At 40.2% G+C, this 27,323-nt stretch overlaps 1 protein-coding gene across 5 annotated transcripts in view; it reads right to left on the bottom strand.

Moving 5' to 3' along the window:
* Nucleotides 1-27,323, bottom strand: part of LOC109418893 (uncharacterized) — a 270,718-nt gene that overhangs the window by 28,598 nt on the left and 214,797 nt on the right. For all 5 annotated transcript variants that reach the window (XM_062853947.1, XM_062853948.1, XM_062853949.1 and 2 more), the window contains exon 4: nucleotides 4,416-4,833. In XM_062853947.1, coding sequence (XP_062709931.1) covers nucleotides 4,416-4,697 — 282 coding nt within the window. In that variant the 5' untranslated portion in view covers nucleotides 4,698-4,833. The remainder of the gene's footprint in view (nucleotides 1-4,415; nucleotides 4,834-27,323) is intronic.

Below are 27,323 nucleotides of genomic sequence, written 5' to 3'. Positions count from 1 at the left end.
TGTAATTTTGTATTCTTAAATTATTTTGCTGTGCTTTTGATCTTACTTCAGTAATGTTTTGTAATGCACTCGATGGTTGTCTATTACGAACAAAAGATTCCAAATTAAAATTTTCATTATTCAAGCTATCTTGCAATTTCCCAAAGAGTAAAATACTAGGATAATTTGAAATTATTTATTAAAAGTATTATTGAAAACAAATTCTATTCTAGGTAGTAATTTGTTCCATTTATAGTTGGTTTCATTGCATAGTTTAGCCAACATGGGCGTCAATGTTTTGTTCATTCTTTCTACCTGACCGTTTGCTTGTGGAGTACGAATTGCTGTTTTAACATGTTCTATGTAATTGGCATCCAAGAAATCTTCAAACTTCTTTGACGTAAATCCTGTTCCACAATCTGTGATTACTCTTACTGGTTTGCTGTAAAAGTTTATATAGTTTTCTAAATGTTGTAATATTTCATCTGAGTTTGTTGTTTTTGTTGGGAACAGCTTAGTAAGCTTTGTAAAAGCATCGGTAACAATCAAATTTACTTGAATCTATTATTTTGCTCAATTTTTATCGGTCCATAATGATCTAAATGCAAAGTATGAAAAGGGATGTTTCCTTTTTCTACAATTTTTAAAAATCCTTCCTTTTTCCCAATTGGACTATAAAAAATACATGATAAGCAATTCTTGCTCTTGTGCCAAAATTATATTATTTTCTATTTGAGATTCATTGAGTAAACCAACGATAATGTGGTAACGTTTTCCTTTAGTATATTATTATTACAGGTCGGACTCGATTATCCGGGTGACTCCAAAATTATTTCACCCCGGATAATCGAATCACCCGGATAATCGAGCCATGTTTCTTTTCTTTTATTTTTGATGTTCTTCAATCAAAAACTGTTCGTTAAACATAGAAGCTAACACACATAACGTAGTAGTGCCAAAACTCAACGTCTAGTGTTAGTGTTAGTGTTAGTGACCTGTATTAGTCTTTTTGCTCATATGTAATCGACTAAGTGCATCCACATGTTTCATTTTTTCATCTTTCCTATATTCTAATTCAAAGTTATAGTTTTCCAAAAATAAAGCCCATCTGTTTATTTTCGGATTTAATTCTTTTTTTCTTTAAAGTTTGTACTAATGCATTACAATCGGTAAAAATTTTAAACTTCTTTCCTGCCAAATACACATGGAATCTTTTTACAGCATGTATCACAGCCAATGTTTCTAATTCAAAGCTATGGAGTTTTGATTCATACTCATCCGTTTTCTTACTGAAGAAACTAATGGGATGGAATTTATTATCTGACTGCTTTTGTAATAATATCGCACCAAATCCAAAAGAACTGGCATCACAATGAAGTTCAGTGTCGGCATGTGGATCAAAAATTGATAATATAGCCGCAGAAACCAGTTTTTGTTTCAACAAGTTAAAAGTATCAATATGTTCTTTTTCAAACCGAAAGATGGCGTCTTTTTGAAGCAAATTATACAAAGGCCTAGCAAGAACAGCAAAATTTTGAATAAATTTCCTGAAATAGCTCATCAAACCGAGAAACCTGTGAACATCTTTAATACAAGGTTGCGACCATTCATTTGCAAAGATTTACATTCATTTGCTATTATCTCAGTTCAGAAGCATGCTATCGAAAAACAATGTATGGATGAATTTAACCCTGTAGTTTTATCTAAAAGTTTGCCGAATAACATTGGGGTCGCACACGCATACCAAAGTCGTGAGCGAGCTGTGAAGGCAACTTTCCACAGCGTGAATGTAATTTACATCCTAGCTTGATTTCGAAGCACGTTATCTTCAATACCTTCTACTAAATAGTCAACCAGCTCCTTCTCCGGTAAATTGAGATTCTTGGCAATGGATTGTTTGGACCAATAATATTCTTCAAACGGTTCTCGACCCGACCACGTTCGTCTTGCAAGTTGGCTTCTCAATTTGCATACGTTGAAGTTGATCGTGAAAATAGCTTGCAGTTTTGCTGTCAAATCGCCATAGCTCTGTAACATAAAATCTTCATTTGAATGTAACCATTTCTGTGCTTTTCCTTTCAATAGCTTGAATAGAACAATTTTCATAGAATGATCATCTATCTTGAATGCTTGCTTTGTATTGGATAAGTTGTTGAGGAAGTGATTCACATCTTCTTGCACATTTCCGGAAAAAGTTGGCAACATGGATGAGAGGTCGTCAAGGCTTAAATTGTTGGTAGAAAAATTTCTCCATAAAGGTGGTTGTAAACTTGATAAACTTCTCTGATTATTGACATCGGCCCGTTAATTGCGATATTCAGGACCGTTCATTGGTGTAACTCTGGAATACGATGTTCTTCTTGTAGACTGTTGTTCATTAAACTGCTCCAAGCGACTTTCTTCAAGTTTGGCGAGATTCCCATCCTCCAGAATGAGATCCGCTGATCCTGATTCGCCTGTTTTTCCACGAAGGGCGAGACATCCATCCCCAAGAATGAATTCCGCTGAAGAACTTCGTGAAGAAACGATTTTTCTATTCTCCATTCTGGTTGGTTCTAAAGCAAACCGCTGCAGGTGATCCGATCTTGGCTTTGTAGATTATCCCACTTCTGATGATGTAGGAAGTAATAGACTTGTAGTGGTTTCTTTTCTAAGGTTTATTACAGAATGATTCCTAATGTCATTTTGTCCAAGTCATAACCTACTAGATTCTAGATTTATTCACCTAAGCCTACTACACTTTCCAAATCTATACAAGACTAATTGCTCATCGAAATGTTACTTTCGCAGTGCCGTCATCCAGGCAATCATCCGAAGCATAAAATTTAATTATTTTATGCAATTCAGTATCATAATTTAAATTTTTTCTAACTCATTTTGATATCATAATGGCCAATTTTTCCGAACTGGTTCATTTTGCAACTGAAATGAGTTGCATAATGAAAAATAGTTGCATAATGTTCATAATGCAACTCATTTGAGTTGCATTATGAACATTATACAACTCAAATGAGTTGCATTATGAAAAAAAAACATTGCATAAAATTTTGTATGGAACTCGTTGCAAAACTCGATTATTTCAGCACTCTTCGTATTTATCCAACTCGGCAAGCCTCGTTGGATAAATGTACGACTCGTGCTGAAAAAATCAACTTTTTGCAACTCGTGACATAAATAACTATTTTAATATTGTGCGTTGCATGAAAAACACATTTATTTATGGCGACTACTTTTCCAGGTCTTGAAAGATGGAATAAATTCAGTCGCAGTGTCATTACATCACCCACGTGCAGTCGCAGCAGTCATTACATCACCCGGCCACGTGGTGAACTTTTTCATGAAATACCAAAGATCACTATGATGGAAAATTTGAAAACCAGGTCTGTTGCCTTAGGCGACTATCTCGCGCGTATCTTTGACTGCGACCAAAAGTAGTCGCCAATGTAGATTTTATTTTAATTCTTATAATAATCCTTAACCCTTTGGGACTCCCGCCGTTGTTAAAAGTACAACACCGCCAAAAAAACTCACTTTTTGTATACAGCGCGAGCGCGTTGCAATTTTAAGGTCAAACAAGCGCGCGTGCTGAATTAAGGTTAGTTATTCATATGTTTTTGATAAAATGCATAACACTTGAGTCATGCGACCATGCTTCAGGTTCTTCCAGGCCTTTAAATAATTTATAATGATTATAATGAATGTCATAAGATCGCTCTATGACGCAGAAACGTATCACAGCTTTGCTTTTATATATGTTTTGCATCTTGATATTCCCAAACGTCGGTAGCCATGTGGATTAAACATGAGCATCATTTGATTGAAATATGACGTCCATCGTTTTTCAGGATTTTTAGACCCCCCTCTCCCCTCTGTCACGCTATTTCGTATACCTAATACATGGAGTGTCACACTTTCTCGGGCCCCCCTCCCTTCTAAACGATGGACGTCATATTTGAATGACCCCTTATGAAATTTGCCATAACAAGCACGATCAATTTTCATAAAGTATTCTTATGGCATCCATAATTTTTAATTATACCTAGCAAAAATTCATAGGGTCTTTTGATGAATTTTGTTAGTTGTTTTTTCGCTGAGTGAAGACCTATCTGTTCGAAGATTATCACTCACTAATATGAAATACTTCACATTTGAATATTACTTTTGAAAAAGTAATATGAAGAGTTCTGGAGCAACATTTTAAAAGGGCCCAAGATGTCTTGTGCTTTTTTTAAAAGGCTCCGTACGGCCTAACAGCAGCCCACCCACGCAAATGAACACCGTTATCCGAAAGATCGATGTTTGCTCTTTCTGATAACGGTCTTAGACTTAGGCGTGCGAAGTCATTATTTACCAGTGCTTGTATTCCCTTTTCAAATGTTGCTCCAGAGTAACTGTTATTCTCATACTCAACTAAATAAGAAGTTTGCACCACTTACCTCTTCCCCGTTGGCATCAGCATTCCCACCGTCGAGTTCCCCCTCTCCCACCAGTGAAGAGCAGTTGTACTCGGTCACGGTGAAGGAAGAATCCTGCGACGACTTGGTCGTGTCATTATCCGTCACGATGGCCGGCACTTTGAGCGGCTGTTGGTCAATTTCTTCGGCGCCGCCACCACCTCCCTCTCCACCACCATCGATGGCGTTTTCCGTCGTTGTTGTCAATTTGGTTGTCGTCACTACTTCCTGTATGGTGTCCATAGTGGTGTTTGGTGTTGTCATGTGGCAAGTTCCTATCAGGTCGTCTGTCTATCAGGAATCACAGTTTGGTTTCACCAGTCAGTGTGGACTTTTGTGGCACTGTTCCAGTTTACATCTTTGGAGGATGTCGCGTTTTTTTTTCTCTTTTCACTGCAATCTGCAATAGAAAACGAAAGTAGAAGGAACAGTTAGAGACTGATCTAGGCACAAGGCATCGCCGCGTCGCGATTGTGGGTGGACTGTGGCAATTTGATGTAGTTGACTGTCTGCTTGTTCTGATAACAAAATGCAACAGAGACTGCTATCAAGATAGGCAGCAGGTTTATCTTATCGAATCTGACACAAATGCGAAAATTGCTACGCAGGTATCCGAAAGTTGATCGACACAGGAAGATTTGATCGAAAGGTTATTTTTGGCAGCACAACAAGCCTGATAAATTTGTTTTATGATTATTGATTAAAAGGGCTGATAACCAATAATCAGACAACAACGAAACCCACTGCATGTCGATGAGTTCTTAAGTTTATTAGGTAGGATAATCATCACTAAATAAATCTGGAAAAGCAATCGACACCATGACTTTGACAATGAATAAATCAGTTTGCAGAATGCGCATTTAGCTGTACAGATATACTGAAGGTGATTGAGTTGAAATACAGATCAGATCAGAATCTGCTGAGACGAGTGTTATAACGATTATATTGATGACAAACACACCTGATCGAGGCATGACACGCAAGTTTACCTGTTATTTTGAATGAAAGCAGAAACAGCTAGCATGATTTATCCAAAGTAAAAATCAAGAAATTGACAATTACTAGACGAACATTTGAAAAGGGCCTATCTGCTTTGCGTAAACAAACATGTTTTTGTCTCTGTAGGGCCTATCTGCAACCACCCACGCACATCAACACCCTTATCAGAAAGAGTGTTCTACAAGCTATCTATTGAGGGTGTTGATGTGCGTGGGTGGATGCAGATGAGTCCTACAGAGACAGAAACATGTTTGTTTACAAAAAGCAGATAGGCCCTTTTCAAATGTTCGTCTAGAATTGTACGGTGCTACGGTAACACTTCCGTAATAGGTCGCCTACACGCGTACGATTAAGAAGAAAATCAGAGTCGATCCTAAGTTTTGTTGCGTCAGCACTAAAATTGATTGTTAGCTCTGTTTGGTCATCTCACAGTTTTTATGCTAATTTATCGTCATCGATCTACAAAAGTAGTGCAAACAATTCTAAATTAGTACACAAATTGACGATAATTTACCCGAAAGATCCTGATCGTAATTTCCCGAGATTATCCATATTTATCGCACTTCCATCTTTGCAGTCGTATATCAAGTAACACTTCCTTCTCTGCAATCGCGCCAGTCAGTGTGGGTGGAAACAAAACAAAACATCACAACAGAGACAAACCCTCTAAGGAAGCACACAAACTCAATTTCGATATTGACTGCGGGGTACAAATTAGCACTCGGACGACCGAGCAAATAAATGTCTCGTGCTCTCTCGGAATAGGAACTCCATAAAAAGTCACGTTTGCACTCGATGTAAGACTTGTCTCGGCTGAATTTTCCCCTCACATGATCATCGCGGGTCTCATGGAATATGTAAGACAAAAGTGTCGAACGGCCGGTGACCAATAGATTGGGAATTAATTTACTCCGGCGCGGCGACCAACGACGACTACGACGACGACCTTTTAGCGCCTCGAGCCACGTCCATGTTCGTCCACACATGGCGAGGCGAACAAGAAATGAATTAAGTAATTATTGGAGATAATTACTTTCTTAATTGAAACGAATTGAGGTGCTAACATCACACCTCCGTCCATAGATGGAGACAGAGGCGCCATTGCGCTTCAGCTGGACGGATACACCGATGTAGAGAGCGGAATGACAACGACAAAATTTCTCCTGATGAGGAAAATCGTCATTTTTTGTAGCATTTACCCTCAGGGTCACGAGTGCCGAACCGAACCGTTGTAGATTGATTTAGTTTAGATGTGGAATGAGATTCCGAATTCAATTTCAGATTCATCGTTTCGCTTCATTTGCTGCAGTGGCAGGTTCAATTTTTCCGTTTTTATATTTTCCCATTTTCTTTTGGCATATATGAGCATGGTGTTGGCGTGAAGGCAATATCCTGTACTGACTGGGTTTTTTTTTTTTTTCAACGGATGAAAACATGTCACTATCGCGGGAATCCAACCTACATGTTCGTTCATAATTCAAGCCATATTGAGTCGCTTACACTAGGTTATGCTAGGTTATTGAGACCACATAACTTATCCACCTGTCCTTGAAAATTATTCCTTAGGAGAGAGCACTTCAGGATTCGGCTATCCCGACTAGGTACAAGCTGCCACTGCAGTTACAGCCGGAAGCTTGGTCATACCGGAAACCATACAGTGACTGTATTGGACAGAATAATTGAATTTGCAAGCTCTTTTTCAGAGCATGCTCTTCTCATAATACCTATCAGGTATCAGAAGGCCAGCTCCAGAGGCACGTTATCCTCCATTTGGGACATTTTAGCCATCGCCAAAATAAGAGCCTATTTCATCATCTCTCTCTCTCTCTCTCTCTCTCTCTCTCTCTCTCTCTCTCTCTTCTTGGCGTAACGTCCTCACTGGGACAAAGCCTGCTTCTCAGCTTAGTGTTCTATGAGCACTTCCACAGTTATTAACTGAGAGCTTCCTCTGCCAATGACCATTTTGCATGTGTATATCGTGTGGCAGGCACGAAGATACTCTATGCCCAAGGAAGTCAAGGAAATTTCCTTTACGAAAAGATCCTGGACCGACCGGGAATCGAACCCGTCACCCTCAGCATGGTCATGCTGAATACCCGTGCGTTTACCGCCTCGGCTATATGGGCCCTTAGGCCATCTACCTTAGGGAAAAGGAAGGAAATAGGGATTAGGATGGGGATAGGGACAGGTACAGAAGAAAAAATACCCTGAAGAAGGTATTAACGCATAAGCGTACCACACTGGGTCCAAACAGCTCCCTGAAAAAGAGACTGTAATAAAGCATAAAGCTAAAGAGAGCCTATTGCTCTTTACCACAGCGGGTTAGGAACAACAGAATATCCTGAAGATTCAGGTTTCTGAAGTCAGTTTCACTTAATAAGTGTGTACCGAATTATCAGTTATCACATACAAATGAATCAGCTTGCTGAATATTCGCCATGTGATAGCTGAGTCGGCAGTGGCCAGTCAATGCTTTGACCAGCTTGCTGCAATTCTGCTTTGACAGATTTGTTAGATACTTCGCCACCCCTAGAGACGGCTCTGTACAATTCAATTTTGTTTGACGACATGACTCCAAACTTCTCCAGTATAGTCTGTTTTGAGTGGCAGCCCAGGTGTGAATCTGAAGCTTTACCCAACACTTGGATACCGGAATAGCTGGCTCAGGGCCAATGAAGTCATGTGATGCTCCAGTGCGAGCTAACTAATCAGACATTTTATTTCCAGCGATGGAAGATTGGGCCAGGTACCCATGCAAGGTGAACAGCGTTTGCTGAATTCAGCTCCTCGATTTGAGTTCGACAAGCGATAACTATCTTCGACCTAGAGTTGGCCGAAGCAAGTGCTTTAATAGCAGCCTGGCCTGAACAGAAGTAGGGTGACAATGGGTATTATCGGCAGGTTTGTTCTCTTCGTCATGGGGGGTTTCTGTCAGCCAAATTACCTGAAACTTGGCCATATAATTCAGCTTAGTTGGGAAGGATTTGAGACCAACTCTGAGTTCAATAGGTTTCAAAAAACCCCCAAAGACGAAGAGAACAAAACGGCCGAGAATAGGTAATTTCCCCTATATTACTTTGCCCATTACTTGCTGCTGAAGTGCTGACTGCATTCCGCACATAGGAGCAAAGATTTCGACCTGAAAAACGGTGCAGTGTCTACCAAGTGAGTAAGACTGATACAGCCTTAGCTCACGAGAATAAACACCAGCACCTGCTCGACCTTCGAGTAGGGAGCCATCAGTGTGGCATACGATGCCGTCTGAAATACTGCTTTCCAGATATCCAGATGCCCACTCTTCCCGGGAAGGGAATTTGGTGGAAAATGTCCTATATTGTAAGATCACTTGGAACAAGGACAATTTTGTCCCAATTCACCAAAAGCGGAAACAACGACGTGTGTGTTGATGTGCGGTTCACAGGAGTTTCCTCTAGTAGACCTAGTACCCGAAGCCGGTAAGTAGAAGAAAATGCTTCTTGTTTGAGATGAATGTGTAGTGGGGTAACGTCAAAGAGAACTTCGAGCACTGACTGCCGTGGGAGTTGAAGAGAACGCTCCATACATCTCCATTAAGCACATCCTTTGGGGATGGCCCAATTTTGATCTCACTTCGCCCTTTTGGCACTACACAAGACATTCATAGGCCAATATAGGTCGAACAACAGTTGTGTAAATCCATTTGACATACTTGGGTTTAAGACAGCAAATTCGCCGGCATTGCTCGAAGGCCATACCAGCTTTCTTGATTCTGAACTCAATGTGAGGTTTCCAAGAAAGCTTGGAGTCAAGAATACGCAAGAGACGCAAAGGTGTGATGTCTTACTCGGATTAACCGAAAGGCCACATTATTGGCGACACCAACCCTCAACTCCCTGAAGGGCGCTTTGCATCAGGTCGAAAAGGGTGCTGATGCTCATACCAACTAACAATGTTAGGTAGTCGTCGGCAAAACCATAAGAAGGAAAACCGCTATTATTGAGTTGCCTCAATAGCGTATCTGCTACGAGATTCCACAAAAGCGGTGACAAGACTCCCCCTTGGGGGCATCCACAAACACTCAATTTCCTAATCGCTGCTTGACACAATGTCGAGAAGAGATGTCGGTTTTTGAGCATTTGGTGAATCCAATTGGAAATCATTGGAGATATACCATGACCCCGTGTGGCTTCCAATATGGCATCGAAAGGCACGTTGTCAAAGGCACCCTCGATATTTAAGAAAACACCCAAACAAGATTGCTTTTGAGCGAATGCCTTCTCGATATAGTAAACAACCTTGTGTAAAAAAGTCACAGTGGACTTTCCAGATTGGTAAGCATGTTGGTTCACATGAAGAGGCAGATTGGCCAGATGAACATCACGGATGTGATGATCGACAATGCGTTCTAAGCATTTCAGAAGAAAAGAGGTGAAACTGATAGGTGAGGTCTGAAGCTCAATGCTTCTTCATACGACGCACGACCCACTTTCGGAATAAACTTTACAGTAATATCCCGCCAGGATTTGGGAATATATTCTGTAGCAAAACTGCAAACAAGTAGTTGTTTCAAAACATGTTTGAAATGACAAAATCCCTTCTGAAGCATAATAGGATAAATCCCATCTGTCCCAGGAGATTCGAAAGGAGTAAAGCTATTAAGTTCCCACTCAATTGATGCTATAGTTACAATACTCCGAGCCGAAGCCAGGGAATCGTAACTACAGGAAAAGACATCAGGTTCATCCGAAGATGTAATATCCACACATCCAGGGAAGTGTGTGCTGAATAAGCATTTCAGAACTTCCTCATCAGAGGAAGTCAGATCGTCATTTGGCAAACGAAGTTCGTTCACTCGGAAATCCTTAGATTTCGCCAGGATTTTATTTAACCGACTGACTTCACTCAAACTGGATACATTTGTACAAAGGTTTTTTCCAGCCGGATCGTTCAGCAGACCGGAAAGTTTTCCTGTAGGCCTTGCGAGCCGACCTGAAAGCCTCCGAACCAGCCGAACGTCGTCTGTTCCAACTCTTTCTACATTGTTTCCTGAGTTTCGCCAGATCAGAGTTCTACCAAGGTGTTCCTCTAGTGATCTTCACAGACCGTAGAAGGCATGCTTCTTCAAAAGCTTCCATGATGAAAGCCGCTGTAGTATCAACGGCATCATCTAAATCACTTGGAGTGTCAATGGATGGGGAGTATCCATGAAATTTGGCCGCAACCAAATCAGTAAAAAGATCCCAGTTTGTTGACTGGGGATTCCTGAAACGCAAAGTTTGCGAAGTAACATTTAAATGTTCAAAAAAGATGTAACGATTCTTCATCTGACACATGCCAATTGGTCAGCTCGTGACTAATTCTACTAGAGCAAAGCGTTATGTCTAACACTTCCTCTCTAGCAGATACCATGAAGGTTGGGCGGTTGCCTATGTTAAGTAATCTAAGATCTGTACTACTTAAGTACTCCATCAAACTGGAGCCTCTCAAGTTAATGTCTGAGCTGCCCCAGATGATATGGTGAGCATTAGCATCACTGCGAACAATTAGCGAAAGGTCTTTTGAAGTGCAGCATGGGATGACTTGTTTGAAAGCATCCCCTATAGGGGATGGTTCATCATGCGGTAAATAAACCGAACAATAGACGTATTTCCTGTTGAAGTTTTCAATAGATACATCAACTGTGATAGCACATACATTTCTGGTAGTTAGTTCAGAGATGAGTGTAGCAACAATTGCGTCGTTTACAAGTACACAGGCTCAAGGCGCGACTCGCAAGTTTGTCATTTCATTTTTACTGAAAATAGCAAACAAGGTTTCCTGGGTAGAAATTCCCCTTTCGAAAGTAAGGTTCTTGGCCTAAAGCCACTTGGGCTGTACCATTTTGCATAGGTCTGCAAAGATTGATCGTTGTTGTACTTTTATGCTGAAGATGGATCTGAGCTATCCTCTTTAACCGTAGCCACTACCCATTGTGGGCAAGATTAAACTATTCGCAATAACAGCACAACAAATAATAGCTACAATAAGAACCAGATCGGTATCGATTGGGAAACGCCAAAGGCGAGGATACACAGAATACACTGTGTAAATTGCATAATGCGAAACTACCAGGTGAAATTTTAAACTAATTAACATCATCTTCATAACTCCGCCCTTATATAGCCTCAAGTGGGACTCAAGAAGGGCAGCTGATTGTCGCGGAAAAACACAAGGTTCACTGCACCATTGCTCCGATTAGCGCAGTAAGGGCAACATACTGTAGAGGACGCCTAATTCTCCACAGGCTCCGTTTGGGGTTAGATTTTTATTAAACCCCCTAACCATTCACTCCTCGGCACGGTAAGCATAAAGCCGCATTACAACATAAATTAGGGGTCACCTCTTTAGTGGACTCTTACCACAGGAACAGGCGGTCCGTAGTGTTATTCTTAGCCAATTGAGACAACCGCCACGGATACTGCACGGCAATCTAGGCTGATCGGGAAAAGTTAACATTGATGGTCAACTTCCAAACGAACCCTGAACAAACTTTTACTGGTAGAATAATAATGGTTTTGCAATTTCTCATCGTAATGGGCTGTTTCACCTCACGCAAATCTGACAGGAAAAGCTGTAATGGTTCATTACAGCACTGATTTGCGTTGCGTAATGAACCATTACAACACTGTTTTCAGTTTTGATCAATTTCTTGATGCTTGCTGGACGCAGGTTTGAAAAATTGTGACAACTGCGTAGTATAACCTGCTATGATCAGACTTTCTTGAACATGATTTTAAACATCAGTGAAACTGCAGTTTGTTAAAACTATCCTCAAGTGGTAATTTATGAAATTGCAAAAAAAAGTTGTACGCAACTCGGTGCAGAACTGGATTTTTACAGCGCGCGTCGTAATTATCTAACTCGGCAAGCCTTGTTGGATAAATGTACGACTCGTGCTGTAAAAATCTTCATTCTGCACCTTGTTGGGTAAACTACTATTAGATTTCGATGAACACTCTGGAACTTAACAAAAATCTGGAAATTACGATAACTCCTAATCCCAAACTTCGTTCAATTTATCCAAAGTTTCTTCAGAAATTTCTCTTTCAGCTTCACCGTATAGAACTTCCGTGTTTCATGGGAACAGCACAGCAGTTATATATCCTCGAGCTCTACTCGAGAGGCGGATCTGCTGCATGCGCTTCTGTTTTTAACGTTCCACGTTCTGCCGAGTTCCTTGCTCGTGCACTTTAGTGCACTGCAATATTGTAAGCTCACAAAAAGGACTGTATAGCGTTCTTGGCGCTGATCCGTGCTACGTTCTTCTACTCCAAAATCGCTCAACACTCCTCGTCGATCACAGTTGATCAGCAGAAGTTAAATCATTTTATTTTGCATGACCAAGAGCGCTTACTCTAAATTACTCTAAATAAACAGTCTTTCTCGAAAACATATTTGTTAGGCATTATATCGGTCACCATTGCATTGGGCATTACCGCTACCACAATATTTCTCGAAAGATTCGTTCCACATCGAGTTATTCATCATTAGATGGTATTCGCCAACATTATTCAAATATTTAAATGTTTTGAAAAGCTTAGACTCTCAGCTTTTTAATGATGAGTACAGATTTGAAATCGGTGTTTGCGAACACAGCAAAAAACGCGATTTAATGATAAAGTTCAAAATGGCGGCCAAATCCAAGATGGCGGCCAAAAATGTTCAAATTCAAAAGAAAGGTCTAGTCATTTTTGTTAGAAGTAGATAAGCACGAATAGATGCAAATAGAACATATTAAGGACAAACGTCTTGAAATCCCGCTTCAAGAGCGCATCAGAACTTCAAACGCACAAATCTTAAGCAGCAAGCTTCACCCAACAGTGCATTTTATTATTCTGTTCTTGCTCACTTGTAGGAAGTTTAAAATACGAAGATCAGGTGCGCTGGTTTTGTTTACAAAGAGATTTGTGCCATTGAAATCGTGAGTAGGTACCAAAGTCGGCCATTGTGACGGCCATTTTGGGATTATATTAAGTCTGTCCTTAAACAGTGCCGTAATCGCTTGCTTTTGAAAATGTTGAATTTTGGAGCGTAGCATTACCAATGACACTGAGACCCTCGCGGTGACCCTACTGAGCGCATAAAACTGAATTCGCACCTTTCTAGTTATCTAACTGAAAAGTCGTTACATTCAGATTCATAGCGTGATCACCGGATCACGCCGATGGAAACCTTATCCGACAGTGCAAAGCAACTAGGTCAGTCGTGCCCGCAGTCAGTCGACAGAGAATTGTGCCAATCACACTCGTACAATTTCATCCAAATACGGTATTACGATTCAAAACTGCATCTTGCCACCGTGTGTGATTGGGCCGGTGGAGGGCACTGACTGACTGGTCACAAGATACACGACATCAGTTATCTCGTTTATCGTTTCGATTATCACTCGCATCTTGGCGAGCGGCGATCTTAACCAGGCGATAATGTAGTCAATCACATTTATATCTCTTTTAGCCAGTTAATATCGTCTGTCTGTGAACGCTCGGATGATTGAGCGATTGTTTGCTTTCATTTGTCATTTAGGATCATGACACACATTTTTTTTTTGGTTGATGTGATGCCAGAGTTGATACGACTTTTCACCTGGTGAATGTTTTATTGCTAAATATAGACACTAACCGCTAGATGCCCGACGAACATACTCTGCATACCTACATAGATAGTTTAAGTTTTTGCTCGCGAATCCACTTCGACCACCGCCGCTGTTGATTTGTGGCCCAAGCAAGACAACCCGAAACAGTCCATAAAATGTGCCACAGCATGACTTGTTTGTTTCTAGGACAAACAAACATGGACTGGTGTCTTTTGCTTGCTCGAATGTTTATATTATTTTGGCAAACCCGCATTACATTTGCAGGGGTGTGACGAATTGGGAAAGACAAAACATCTGTCTTTATGGAGCCCTTTAAGTTGTTTTTAGAATATTGCGAGGTAAGTCTATCACGAACATAACAATTATGTATGCGTAAAGAAAAGTTTTCAAATTTATAGATACTTCGTTGATTAACAGCAAAGTTTCACAGAAGCAGCAGCCTTACAAAAAAAAACTAGCTTGAATAAGTGTAGATCTACATCACCCCTACTAGCACAGTTTGCCCTCATTTTACACTATCATCACCTTTCTTTATCCACGTTGTTCAAACAGGGGGAAAGCAAGCCAACATAAACCCAATTTAAAGCACCTTCATAGCTTTGATGACCCTTTCACCATGACAATGATGGTTTTTGTCGTCTGGCTTCTCGCCAAGCACAAATCCAGAGAATTTCACTTGAACTACATTTACTTTCGTCAAATTGGTAGGTTTTGTGTTTGACGTCACTATGCCAAACATTTCCAATTAACGGGGCAGTTGTTTGTGAGAAGAGCTTTAGAGAGTCTTGAGGCAGATGAACTAAGGGATTCTATTTAAAACAATTTGATTGTAGTGCCAAGTTTCAATTGAACATCTCATCAATCATAAATTAATGCATCATTTTCTATTACGATAAACTTTAATATTATGGTAATAATCTCAGAAGACCGATTAAAAATTTTATGAAAGTACAGTGACCCCACAATTTATGAATCGGCAAAAATGACCACAGTTTATGGATCACTCATTTGATCAACATGGTGATTCATAAATAGTGTACAAAATTAAGGTGATTCATCGGTGTGGGGTCACTGTAATAGGATTCTGGAAAAACTTGTAATTAGAAGGCACGAAATATTGCTAATTGACAAATTGAGAGATGAAATTTGTGAAAAAAATCTCGTTCTGGTGGGATTCGAACCAATGACTCCGTATTCGCTAGCCCGGCGCTTCAACCAACTAAGCCACAAAACAAGTAACAATTGAATGCTGATTTCTGAACTCTGTAGTGTTGGTCTGTGATACGGATATCGGTGTGATACAATAATTCAATACGTGCGAAGTTTTGAATCAAACCCCAAACAGTGTGGGTTTTATCAGTAAGAGGGGCAACTCAGTCATTGAGTAGAAATTTTTCTCGGTGCATGACCCCGTGTGGCTTCCAATATAGCATCGAAAGGCACGTTGTCAAAGGCACCCTCGATATCTAAGAAAACGCCCAAACAAGATTGCTTTTGAGCGAATGCCTTCTCGATATCATAAACAACCTTGTGTAAAAAAGTCACAGTGGACTTACCACATTGGTAGGCATGTTGGTTCACATGAAGAGGCTCGTTGGCCAGATGAACATCACGGATGTGATGATCTGCAATGCGTTCTAAGCATTTCAGAAGAAAAGAGGTCAAACTGATAGGTCTGAAACTCTTTGCTTCTTCATACGACGCACGACCCACTTTCGGAATAAACTTTACAGTAATATCCCGCCAAGGTTTTAGGAATATACCCTGTTGCAAAACTGCAAACAAGTATGTTTTTCAAAACATGTTTGAAATAATCAAATCCCTTCTTAAGCAAAATAGGATAAATCCAATCTGCCCCAGGAGATTTGAAAGGAGCAAAACTATTTCGCAAGGATTTTGTTTAACCGACTGACTTCACTCAAACTGGAAACATTTGTACAAAGGTTGTTCCAGCGGGATCGTTCAGCAAACCGGAGAACTTTCTTGTAGGCCTTGCGAGCCGACATGAAAGCCTCTGAGCCAGCCGAACGTCGTCTGTTCCAACTCTTTCTACACTGTTTCCTGAGCTTCGCCAGATCAGAGTTCCACCAAGGGGTTCCTCTTGTGATCTTCACAGACCGTAGAGGGCATGCTTCTTCAAAAGCTTCCATGATGAAGGTCGTTGTAGTATCAACGGCATCATCTAAATCACTTGGAGCGTCAATGAATGGTGAGTATCCATGAAATTTGGCCGCAACCAAATCAGTAAAGAGATCCCAATTTGTTGAACGGGGATTCCTGAAACGCAAAGTTTGCGAAGTAACATTCACATGTTCAAAAAAGATGTAGCGATGCTCAGATAAACTAATTCTACTAGAGCAAAGCGTTACGTCTAACACTTCCTCTCTAGCAGATACCATGAAGATTGGGCGGTTGCCTATGTTAAGTAATCAAAGATCTGTATTACTTAAGTAGTCCATCAAACCGGAGCCTCTCAAGTTAATATGTATCTGAGCTGCCCCAGATGACATGGAGAGCATTAGCATCACTTCTAATTAATTAGCGGAAGGCCTTTTGAAGTGCAGTATGCGATGACTTGTTCGAAAGTATCCGTAGAGGATGGTTCATCATGCGGTAAACAAACCGAACAATAGACGTATTTCCTGTTGAAGTTTCCAATAGATACATCAACTGTGATAGCACATACATCTCTGGTATCAGAGATGAGTGTAGCAACAATTTCGTTGTTTACAAGCACACCGGCTCGAGGCGTGACTCGCAAATTTGCCATTTCATGTTTACTGAATGTAGCAAAAACCGGGTTCACAAGGTTTCCTAGATAGAAATTCTACTTGCGAAAGTAAGGTTCTTGGCCTAAAGCCACTTGGGCTGTACCATTTTGCATAGGTCTGCAAAGATTGATCGTTGTTGTACTTTTAAGAATCACCGAAGTTCTACCAGAAGCTCAACGCATCCCGCAAAAGCTTCGTGCCGCGAGCCGAAATGTGCAGGGATAAGGACGGAAGCATCTTAACGAACGAACGTGAGATTCTTGAGAGGTGGAAGCAGCACTACAACGAACAGCTGAATGGAGTGGGGAGCGGAAAAAATAACTACACAGAAAGAAATCATGAAAATTCAACAGCACGTAAGTTAAGCATCGACTGAAAATTATAGCAGATGCTATAAAATTACAGCCATTTACCGAGAGATGACACTGTCCGCTCAGTAATCAGCCAATCATGCGTACTGTTGACATTTTTTGAGACATATTCGCTTGAAATTTACATGCAATAACATAAACGTGGACAGCTACGCTCAGTCGTCTGCCTCGCTGCGGAGACTGCTCTCTCACTCTCTGTGGTCGAAGCGGTACAACAGTTTGTTCCTTTATGGTGGAACATGTTTATCTTTGATTGCCTTTTCTTCAGCTTGGTGAGACAGCCTAGAGGGGTTAGGCATGAACTCTCACTCGGAAGATCTGAGTTCGATTCTCGTATAAAGATTTTTTTAAGTTTCTCTGAAAAGTCGGTGCTTAATTAACACTTTTCTCTCAGCAATCAGCAGTGTAATTTTAAGATCACACATAAATTTCTATCGAACACGATGGAGGTCAATTTGTTACATTCAGTTCGTCATAAATTTACAGATTTTGTTCGTACTGTGTACGGCAGTACAGCAGAGAGCAACAACGAGCCAACTCCCACGGTCGAGGGAAGTTAACCCTCGAGTAATCGCGCTGTTGTATTTTGTGCAACACGTCGAAAAAATCACGCTTTTTCAACTCAGCATTAGCGTGGTGCTAATGATGGTGGCCAACCGCGCGAGTTACGGAAGGTTAAGGATGGGGCCGAAAAAGTTGGCCAACTGCATACACCGTCTAATAGTCCGTATATGAGAAACCAAACAGCTACCGGAGAAGTGGAAGGAAGGGGTCACATAGCTCTACAAGAAAAGTGACAAGTTGAAGTGTGAGAACTTCCGAGCGATCACAATTCTGAAAACCGCCTACAAAGTGCTAACTCAAATCATCTTCCATCGTCTGTCACATAAAGTGAATGAGTTTGTAGGAAGTTATCAAGCCAGCTTCGTCGATGGCCCTTCGACATCGGACCAGATCTTCACCGTGCCGCAAATACTCCAAAAAAGCCGCAAATACGCGGTTGTGGAAGATTTCGTGAACCTCGGATCCTTATTAACGGCAGCCAACAACGTTAGCCGCGAAATAGGGCACTGCATGAAATTCTCTCCTTCACTTTCACTCTTACAGAAATTTTGTAAACAACAAGGCCAAGAAACGTCAAAATCCCATACAAATTCAAAACAATGCAGTGCCCTATAGAAAGGCGCATCATCAGTGGAAGTCGGGGGCCTACTATGGACTCCACAAGAATCTGCGGTCGAAAAAGATTCACCCTCGCATCGAATGTACCATGTACAAAACGCTGATAAGACCGGTGGTTTTCTACGGGTACGAGACCTGGACTATACTCGAGGAGGGAATGCAAGCCCTCGAAGTAGTTGTGCGTCGGGTGCTTAAGACCATCTTTGGCGGTGTGCAGGAGAACGGTGAATGGCGACGAAGAATGAATCACGAGCTCACTGCACTCTACGGCGAACTTAGCATCCGGAAGCTGGTAGGATACGATGGGCGGGTCATGTTGTGAGAATACCGGACAACAATCCTGCATAAATGGTGTAAGCAAGAGATCCTGATGATACAAGAAGACCTGGAAGGCTTTTTGCAAGGTGGACGGAGCAGGTGCAGAACGATTTGGCAAATATGGGACGCGGATGGAGAACTGCAGCCACGAACCGAGTGTTCTGATAAGGAATTGTTGATTTAATTTTAGTATACAACGATGTTTTACTAAATAAGTGAAATGAAAATGGAATTCTGGAAGTGCTAACAGAACACTAGAATAAGAAGCAAGTTCTGTCTCAGCAGTAATGTAACGAAAGACAAAAGAAGAAAAATGCAACAGTAAAGAAGAAACATAGTGGGAAAACAAAAAAAAAATATTAAAAAGGAAGCGAGCTGGTAGGAGCCGTACCGAAATTGATTCATTAAACATTTTAAGGTATATAATAGGAATCCCAAGCAACCAAAAGTTCGGATAAAACAGTATGTTTGGGCTTAATCAGCTATTCGAAGGAAGATGAATAGCGTTCTATACAGCTCACTTTTTTAAGTAGTTAACCGAACTTGAGCTCACAAAAAGTACACTTGTGCCGCTGAGAGGAACGCTATTCAGCTTAAAAATAAGCTTCCGCCAAATTAAAAAAAAGGTGCTTAAGGACTGTTCAATTTATAAAACGGACAACTTTACAAGGCTATAAAAAGAAGACGCATAGTTCAAATTTAACCACCCTTGTTTCGTTTTTCAATAAGTAGTCTTCCATTATAGTAATCATTTTTGAATCGAATAAAAATAGTTTTATTTTATAGAAAATCGGTCAGGTGTTAAATGAGGTGAATTTTTCGATTGTTGAAAATTGAAAATATATATAAAATTACTGTTCACATATGGTATATCGTTTTTAATACCAGAAAAGTATGTGCCATGCTGCAGCAGCATGAGTTATAAACATTCTGGCAAAATTTAAACTCAATTGGAAAATCAAGTGTTGAGATATTAAAGTCTCAAGTGAGATTCGATTTTTTGAATAAAATTCAATTGTAAAGCAAAAAGGGCATGAAAATATTAAATAATCATTTTTTTATGCATTCAGTCGAAAGTGGGAATAATGTGGTTTTAAATGCAGAAAAATGCGTCTTAATAGCATTGCTGGTTTGGTTACTGTGCGCCATTACAGACACAGTAATCAAAACAGTTTCGTTCTCTGAAGGTTTTTCCAAACAACCAAGCAACCTAATGCAAATTTTGCATAACAATGATGTTGGAAATAAAAACTTTGCACCCGATTATTATTAAATAATGTGTTAAATAACATGGGACCAACTTTGTTGAAAATAAATAATAGCAAGATTGGGTAGAGTCGAAAATCTGCATCAATGGAGCAAAAAGTATGACATTTTTTAATATGACCATCTTTATGGATAAAATTTTTGATGTAAAATGCAATTGAAAGTAAACTTCTCTTCTGTGTCATTCAGAGAGCAATATTCTATTACTCTGGACAAATTTTTAACCGAATTCATGATGCTATTGCAACACAGGACTTAAATGAACATTTTTTAATAATTTCTATGAAAACAAGGCAACTTGCTATATCAAGCTGGAGAATGCTTGGTGCATTATTGCTGACCAACTATTGAGCTTTACCTATAGTAGAATAGCATAAGATTCCAGTACATTATAAACTTCATGAAAATGTGCATGTTAAGTATGTGGAAAGTTATGTCGAATTTTGAGAAATGGGTTTTTATTGATGTTTTACGAAAATCGCTTCAGTTACACAATAAATAACATTTTGCCTAATATTATATTTTTCCTACATTTGAGAATAGCTATAGAAAGTTATGCAAAAAATTGATAATGATTTTATTGAAAAATAAAAAAGATATCGCACGAGCAAGTTGTCCGTTTTATAAATTGAACAGTCCTTAGTTCTCAAAAGTAATTTTTGATTGAAAGACATTAGCATTAGCATATGTGTGGAATCCTAATTGACTAATATCTTGAAATACATTTTTGATGTTTTTTTACTTACTGAGACTTGAACTCGGGTTCTCCTCGTTGAAAGCCAGCGCCTTACCACTACTCCATGTTTTGGTTGTTAAGCACTGAGGGATTTTACTCAACGTGCTGATATCATTTATTAGTGCTCAATCAGGTTCGCGTGTGAACTTTCTCCGAACTTGAAATACTCTGCGAGACTAACGTTGTGAAGCCGAAAGTTCGGAAGAAGTTTACGTGGAACTTCTTGTGAACTTACACAGTTTGACATTTTCAGTTTGTTTTGGTTCGCAGTTTAGGCAAGTACAAAGCAATAAATTAGTGCCAGTGTCGGTAATTCGAAAAAAAATATAAGTTTTCAGTGACTACGATCGCGTCGATCACCGGTGAGCTGGCGCGACAAGTGAGACGGGGGGATGGAAAACCTCCAGCAAAACTGGAAGACTTTTGCCGTAGCCGAAAAAAAAAACTCGGCGGAACACTGGGTGGAGTGTGTATTTGGTTTTGAAGAGGGACTTTAACATTATGGTCATTCGTCCTTTATCCAAGGAACACTGGGTGGAGCAGTTGCTCGCTGAGAGGGCAGCATTTGAGCCATACAATACGGATTCTTTGCGTGGATTTCAAGTAAGTACGTTGGAATATAATAGTGAAACAAAGTGTACTTGTGAAATTAACATAAGCTGTGGCTGCTGAGCTCGATTGCCGAGTGATTTAATTGAAAGAGAACTTATCCCGAGCTCCGCTGTCTCCGAAGTTCATGTGAAGTTCACTTTTGGTACGATTAATATTTATCCGAACTTCATGTCTCCAAAGTTCATGTGAAGTTCACTTTTGGTACGGTTAATATTTATCAGATCTTTGAGTAGTAAGTTTAAAACAAGTACGGAACGGAACATTTCAAGTTGTTGTTATATGTCCATTTGAACTGTATTTAAACTTTAGTGGCACGCAAAAGTTCAACATGAGTTCGGTTAAAATTAGATTGAACTCTGCCGTAAAGTTCAAAGTAAGTGTAATCAGTTTCGTACCTTTTAATTCCGCCCTAATTGCTTATCCTTTGACAGATACGCGTATTTCGACTACCACTTGTAATCTTCCTCAGTGTCAGTTATCCACTATAGTTATAACTGACACTGAGGAAGGTTACAAGTGGTAGTCTAAATACGCGTATCCGTCAAAGGATAAGCAATTAAGGCGGAATCAAAAGGTACGAAACTGATTACGCTCATTCAGGGTGTTCTGCTTAGAGGGTTCGAAAAATCGGTACAAGGTTCAAAGTAAGTTTTTTTCTGAACCTTCATTGTCGTTTTGAAGAGAAGTCAAAAGCTTGTATATGTACTTCCAAGTTCATAAACAATACATGAGTAACTTTTTGGAAAATCAAGTTCAACGAAACCGAAATTGAACCAAATTTGAACTTCTGAGTTCGTTCTTCAAGTAGATTCCGAACTTTTGGTTACTTGGGAAGTTAATCTTTGAATTGTTCAAATTTTATGTCTGGTAATTACCTACTAGGTAATGTAAAAAAAGTTCATTATCATTAATTCAGGCTGGTAAATTTCAGACTATTTGGTAATAGAACAAATCCCTTGGGTACAACCAATAACTCTGAATATTTAATGTTAAACCGAAATTGAACTCTCTTTCCAAAACACATAGAGGCAGTCGGCCGCTATACCACACAGCATCCAATTTACTCAATTCGCGCCCTTGCTCAAACTTGTATTTTGGTCAATGCAGCCCTGAAGCTGTCTGCATCACAACCTTTCTATAGGAAAACTCATGCAGACTACACACAGCCTTCGAAAAGGGGGTGTGTGAATTGTTGTCGTAATTGAGTTATTCTTCCTCCCCCTCGAACGGAGATTCGAAGAGTCCGCAGAACGTCGGATGCGATCAGATATGCACGTTTTCACTCCCCCGTTGTGTTTGGGTACTTTGCGAAATCCTACCACCCAAAATAAAAGGGGGTTGAAGGCCCGCTTCGTTGCTGCTTCAATTGAGAGCATCACGCTATAAACATAACTCTTCAATGAATGTGCGGTACAACACGAAACATGACATTGGAAATGGGGAATTAGCCCGCAGGGGATTGCAGTTCAGTACAGAGCACGCAGATCATCACGATAAAAGTGATGAGATTTCGATATCTCAAAGGATCTCAATTCACACACACACATGAACACAAACGGGTATTTAAAACGCGTGCACGACACTCCATTTCAACGTGTCAAATGTGCACATTGACATTTTGCTGTCAAAAGCCTTGAAACACCACCCTAACAACCCCGAAAAAGCAATCAACCATCGGCAAACAAGGGTTCGCCTTCGGCCCGATCAAAAATGCACCCTTCTAATTTCAGCAATTCTGGGCAAAAACCGAAACTTTTCCATTTCGATTCAACGAAAGCGAACGTCGTGATTCCCTCCATGTACGTCATTTCGCAACTGCCTGGCACGGGTGGTAGTCGAAAGCAAAAGTTTTTTTTTTGTCTCAGCTGTCTCAATTCGCTGAGCAAACAGTAGCTCCGAAGAGGTGGACGTGCGAGCGACCAATCCCCGAGGCTAAATTATCATTTGCTGCCAGGAAATCCGAGCCAAAAATTCTAATTACGACCGAATTACGGGGGTCTTTGACAGCCTGTCGGCAACTCGCAGTCGTAACCCATGAATACGCCTCCGGACAAGTTGAAATCGACTGGGTCGGACCATGCTTGATTACCATTGCCGGCTCTCATTATACTGAGCTTGGAGACCAGACCGGTAATGTTTATCGTTTCCTCTATGAATTACCGGCACAATTTATGCCGATCATGAATTGATCTGTAGTTTAACATCGACCTACGCAAACAGAATTAAAGCAATCAAATCAAGTTTTGCAGGATCGATAATCACGTGACCAAGTGACCAAGTTCACGGTCATCACTGCTCCGAAAGTAATCCGCAAAAGCCCCATCGTGGGCTGTTTACTATGAGTGAACAGGACAAGTTCCCCTTTTTGGAGTGTGTAAAATATGAGGCCCAATTTATCCTCGAAAGACCTCTGAACTTCCAATCAAGCAGCGAAATCACCCTCGAAGATCACCCACGTTCGCAATTTAAAAATGATGACACTGTGTCGTACAATAACGTCACCACCGCCGTCATTGAATCATTTGCACACAGGACACCGAAAATCGTTGCAAAACATTGCTGTTTTCGGACTGCTGCACTGCCCCCACTCGCATAACAGTCCCATTTGCAAAAAGTAGGAATTGAGAAAACGGCATTTGAAGTTTAAAAACTTGTTTCCATATAAAATTTTGAGAAATCGCCAAAATTTGAAAAATATTTCGATCATTTCGAAACTTTTACAGATTGCTTTGCAAAAGAATATATAACTGTAAAAAATACTATAATCATTACAAAGTTGTTCAATTTTGCGTTACGTAACGCACAAATCTATGATGGGACCGTTATGCGGGTACTTTTGATATGGGACGCTCATAACTTGGTATTTTTTTCACACATTAACATAAAAATTCGTAATTTTTATTGTTGTTTCTGGAAGTACATAAAAAATGATGACTATTCATAACGTTAACTCAAAAGTGATGAAAAGTCAAATGGGACAGTTATGCGAGTGGGGGCAGTGCAGCCGAAATGTTAATGCGAAGATGAGTACTGCTTATACGCGGGGCAATATTTGCCAATTGAAGTATTGCAGCGTCACTACACTACTGTGCCTAACAATTGAACGAACATGTTGACCTTAGCTCAACTTTTCGGCGAAAGTGATTTTTATTAATCGAGCGGAATGGGTGAATGCGCACAAGCATTGAGCAGAGCTGCTAAGCAGTAATATTGAGGAGCAATGTTGTTGCTCTACTATTTTTATAAATCTTATATGTTTTTTATCAAGTTTTGTTTTAAATTTTACATACTTAAGGAGATACTTCACAGAATACAAACATGGCTGCCACAATAGCTGACTTGGTCCCCTACTCACGTTTTCAAGAGCACCAATCTTGAAAATTCGCAAACAAATGCTCTCGATTTGTAAAAGCTGCCTCTTTTTGCAAGTGAGCAAAGCCAGGAAACACAAGTGCGGCATGGCTCGATGCTTTGTTCGTCAGATTTTTGCCTCTAAAGTTTGTATGAAAAGTTGGAACGGGATTTCTTGATGTTTCACCTTAAGCTATACCACTATTGAGAGCAGAGCCGTTACATGAAATGGAAATAAACATAGGGTAAATAGGTATAATATGCCCCCCTTAAGCGGAAATGGCAATTTATCTAAAACTGGCGCCATATTCCATCTACTGCACGCAACCGGAGATTGGCAGATTCTAATACAATGCGGTTTGAAACATATACAAATATTGTATTAAGGCTTTGCAAATACAAAAATTGGTAGGTGGCAGTATACCAAAAATTGTATTGGCTTCCTAGAATCAGGAAAAGGAAAATTTCGCATGTGTGCGTGTGCTCTGTCGCATTGGTTTCTCTTTATTTGTTCTATTTTTAGACTGGTCATGGCAGCAGCGGCAGCATCAATTACCAAAACATGTTTAAAAAGAAATACGGGCGGCGGCGGGAATCGAATCGAGACGCTATCATGGTGATACACAGTACCCTGCGCTCTAACCAGCACGGTTACAACTGCACATGGATAGACGAGAGGCTGAAAGCCATCATTAACAACACAAACGTGGCTTGGTGATGGAAGTGATACAGCCACCACACTGCACAATGGGCCCAGAGCCGTATTTACGAAGACAAAACTGTGTAAGTTCGTAGACACATATTGTGTTTTAGAAAGTTTCTTTTTAATTTTTTGATCCTTTTCCCCATTATTGTTATGTCAAACATCTGGTTCAACTGATTCAAAAATCTGCTCTCTAATATTTTTCTTGCGATTCCATGATGGATGGTGATGGATCGTTTAGTTGGAAATTCCACCAATAAGCTGCGCCAGAGATCAAGCAAATTTCAAATTTCATATATCTCAGGACTCTCACCACTTAGAAAGATGGTGTCTTCGGCAATGTTTTCAGTTAGTCAAGAGCTTACAGTTAATGGTCCATTTGTTTCTAAATTTCGTCACTAAGTGGCACTAGGGTACGTGTACCAATTATGGCACTACCTAAGGAAACCTATTTATACAAAAATAACGAGAAGACCAACGAATGTCATCAATAAGTTAAAAGACAGCTTAGTTTCCATACTTTACAGGAAAAATATAGAAACGGAGCCAAAACTACTTTTAGTATTTATTACAGCGTGTGCCAATGATAGGAACCCTGTACCAGTTATGGTTACATTTGTTAACTTCGGTTCCTTTTTGCACTATTCGCATGCATTCCTTATGGGGTTAGCCATAACTGGTACACTATGGCGAAAAAGGGTGCAAGGAAGCCGAAATTTTAAGGAAAATGATTTATCGTCTACCCCCGTTGGTTTGAACGATACCCCAGCTAACACAAAGTCATATACAGAGGCGACGCGTGCTCTAATAGGGGACCTGTTCAACATTGAGGATAAATTCAAAATTGGAATTTGGTACATTTATGTTAAAGAACAGGTATGAGAGATGAGAATTACATATTATATGCATTCCAAAACTGAAAGTGGTGCGCTTTTCTTCTGAATAGTCGTAGATTTGTTGGAGCCAAAGCGAATTCGTGGTCGTTTGATTACAGACGTCAGTCGTTTAAGTTTAACATGGTACATACTTGGAGTTTGGGTTTATTTTCCTTCCACTACTGGAAGAAAGCTTTCGTCAAACAACAAATCCTTCACATGGCCACCATGTTGTGGTGCTTGAATGTCCGTCTGACATGATTAACGAATTAACAGATAGTGAGAAAGATTCTGAAATGGACCTTAATCAATCTAATCCTTACGATCATCTGGGTTAATTTGGTTCAATGTTAAAGCCGATTAAAATAAGTTTTAGGATGAATATGGGAGCGTGAGATTACTGATGGCACACATACCCTATGTTGATCAACACAAACCAGCCCGGCTAGGAAAAGTTGAATATTGTCGTCGCGGTTGAAACCCGAAATTTCCCCACACGCGACAATCAAATTTTCTCCAAATCCGTACGTGAAACCTAACGTCGGACGTAGTGCGCTGGGCAGCGGATCTGGCCCTCTATCCAACGCACATTGCCCGACGCACGGTTTAGGAGAAAATTCGATTTTTGCGTGTCAAAATTTCCGATTTTCAACTGCACGAACAATAAGTATAATTCTTGTAATTATTGCATTTTGACACTGAATAATGTACGCAATAAACACCAAATGAAAGCACATTCAGCTTCAGTAGCAAGTAGGTACGCATGGTTGGGTGGCGCGCAAGCCACGCGCATTGAAAGCATGCAATGATGACGATGAGAAGTCTCTCTTTTTTCTTCGTTTTTTCTCTCTCGTTCAAACCGGTGGGTTGAACACGATGAGAGACACCGACGCCAAGCTGCATGCAAGTTAACCGCGCTTTTTGGCGCAACACGGTGAGAGTGGCTCACACAGCGGTATGTTGGTTTAGCAAAAATGGTTCTGCTAGAATTTAGTTGTAATCATAGAGCGCTTTTTGATTTTGGGATAAGAACATGACGACATTCACGTAATTAAACTATTTTCTACTGAAATCCGTTTTCTGCGGAAGCATTGT

The sequence above is a fragment of the Aedes albopictus genome, chromosome 2 (assembly GCF_035046485.1).
Source record: "Aedes albopictus strain Foshan chromosome 2, AalbF5, whole genome shotgun sequence".
Lineage (NCBI taxonomy): Eukaryota > Metazoa > Arthropoda > Insecta > Diptera > Culicidae > Aedes > Aedes albopictus.
Note: the sequence above shows the minus strand (reverse complement) of the source record. Positions and strands in the feature narration are given on the sequence as shown.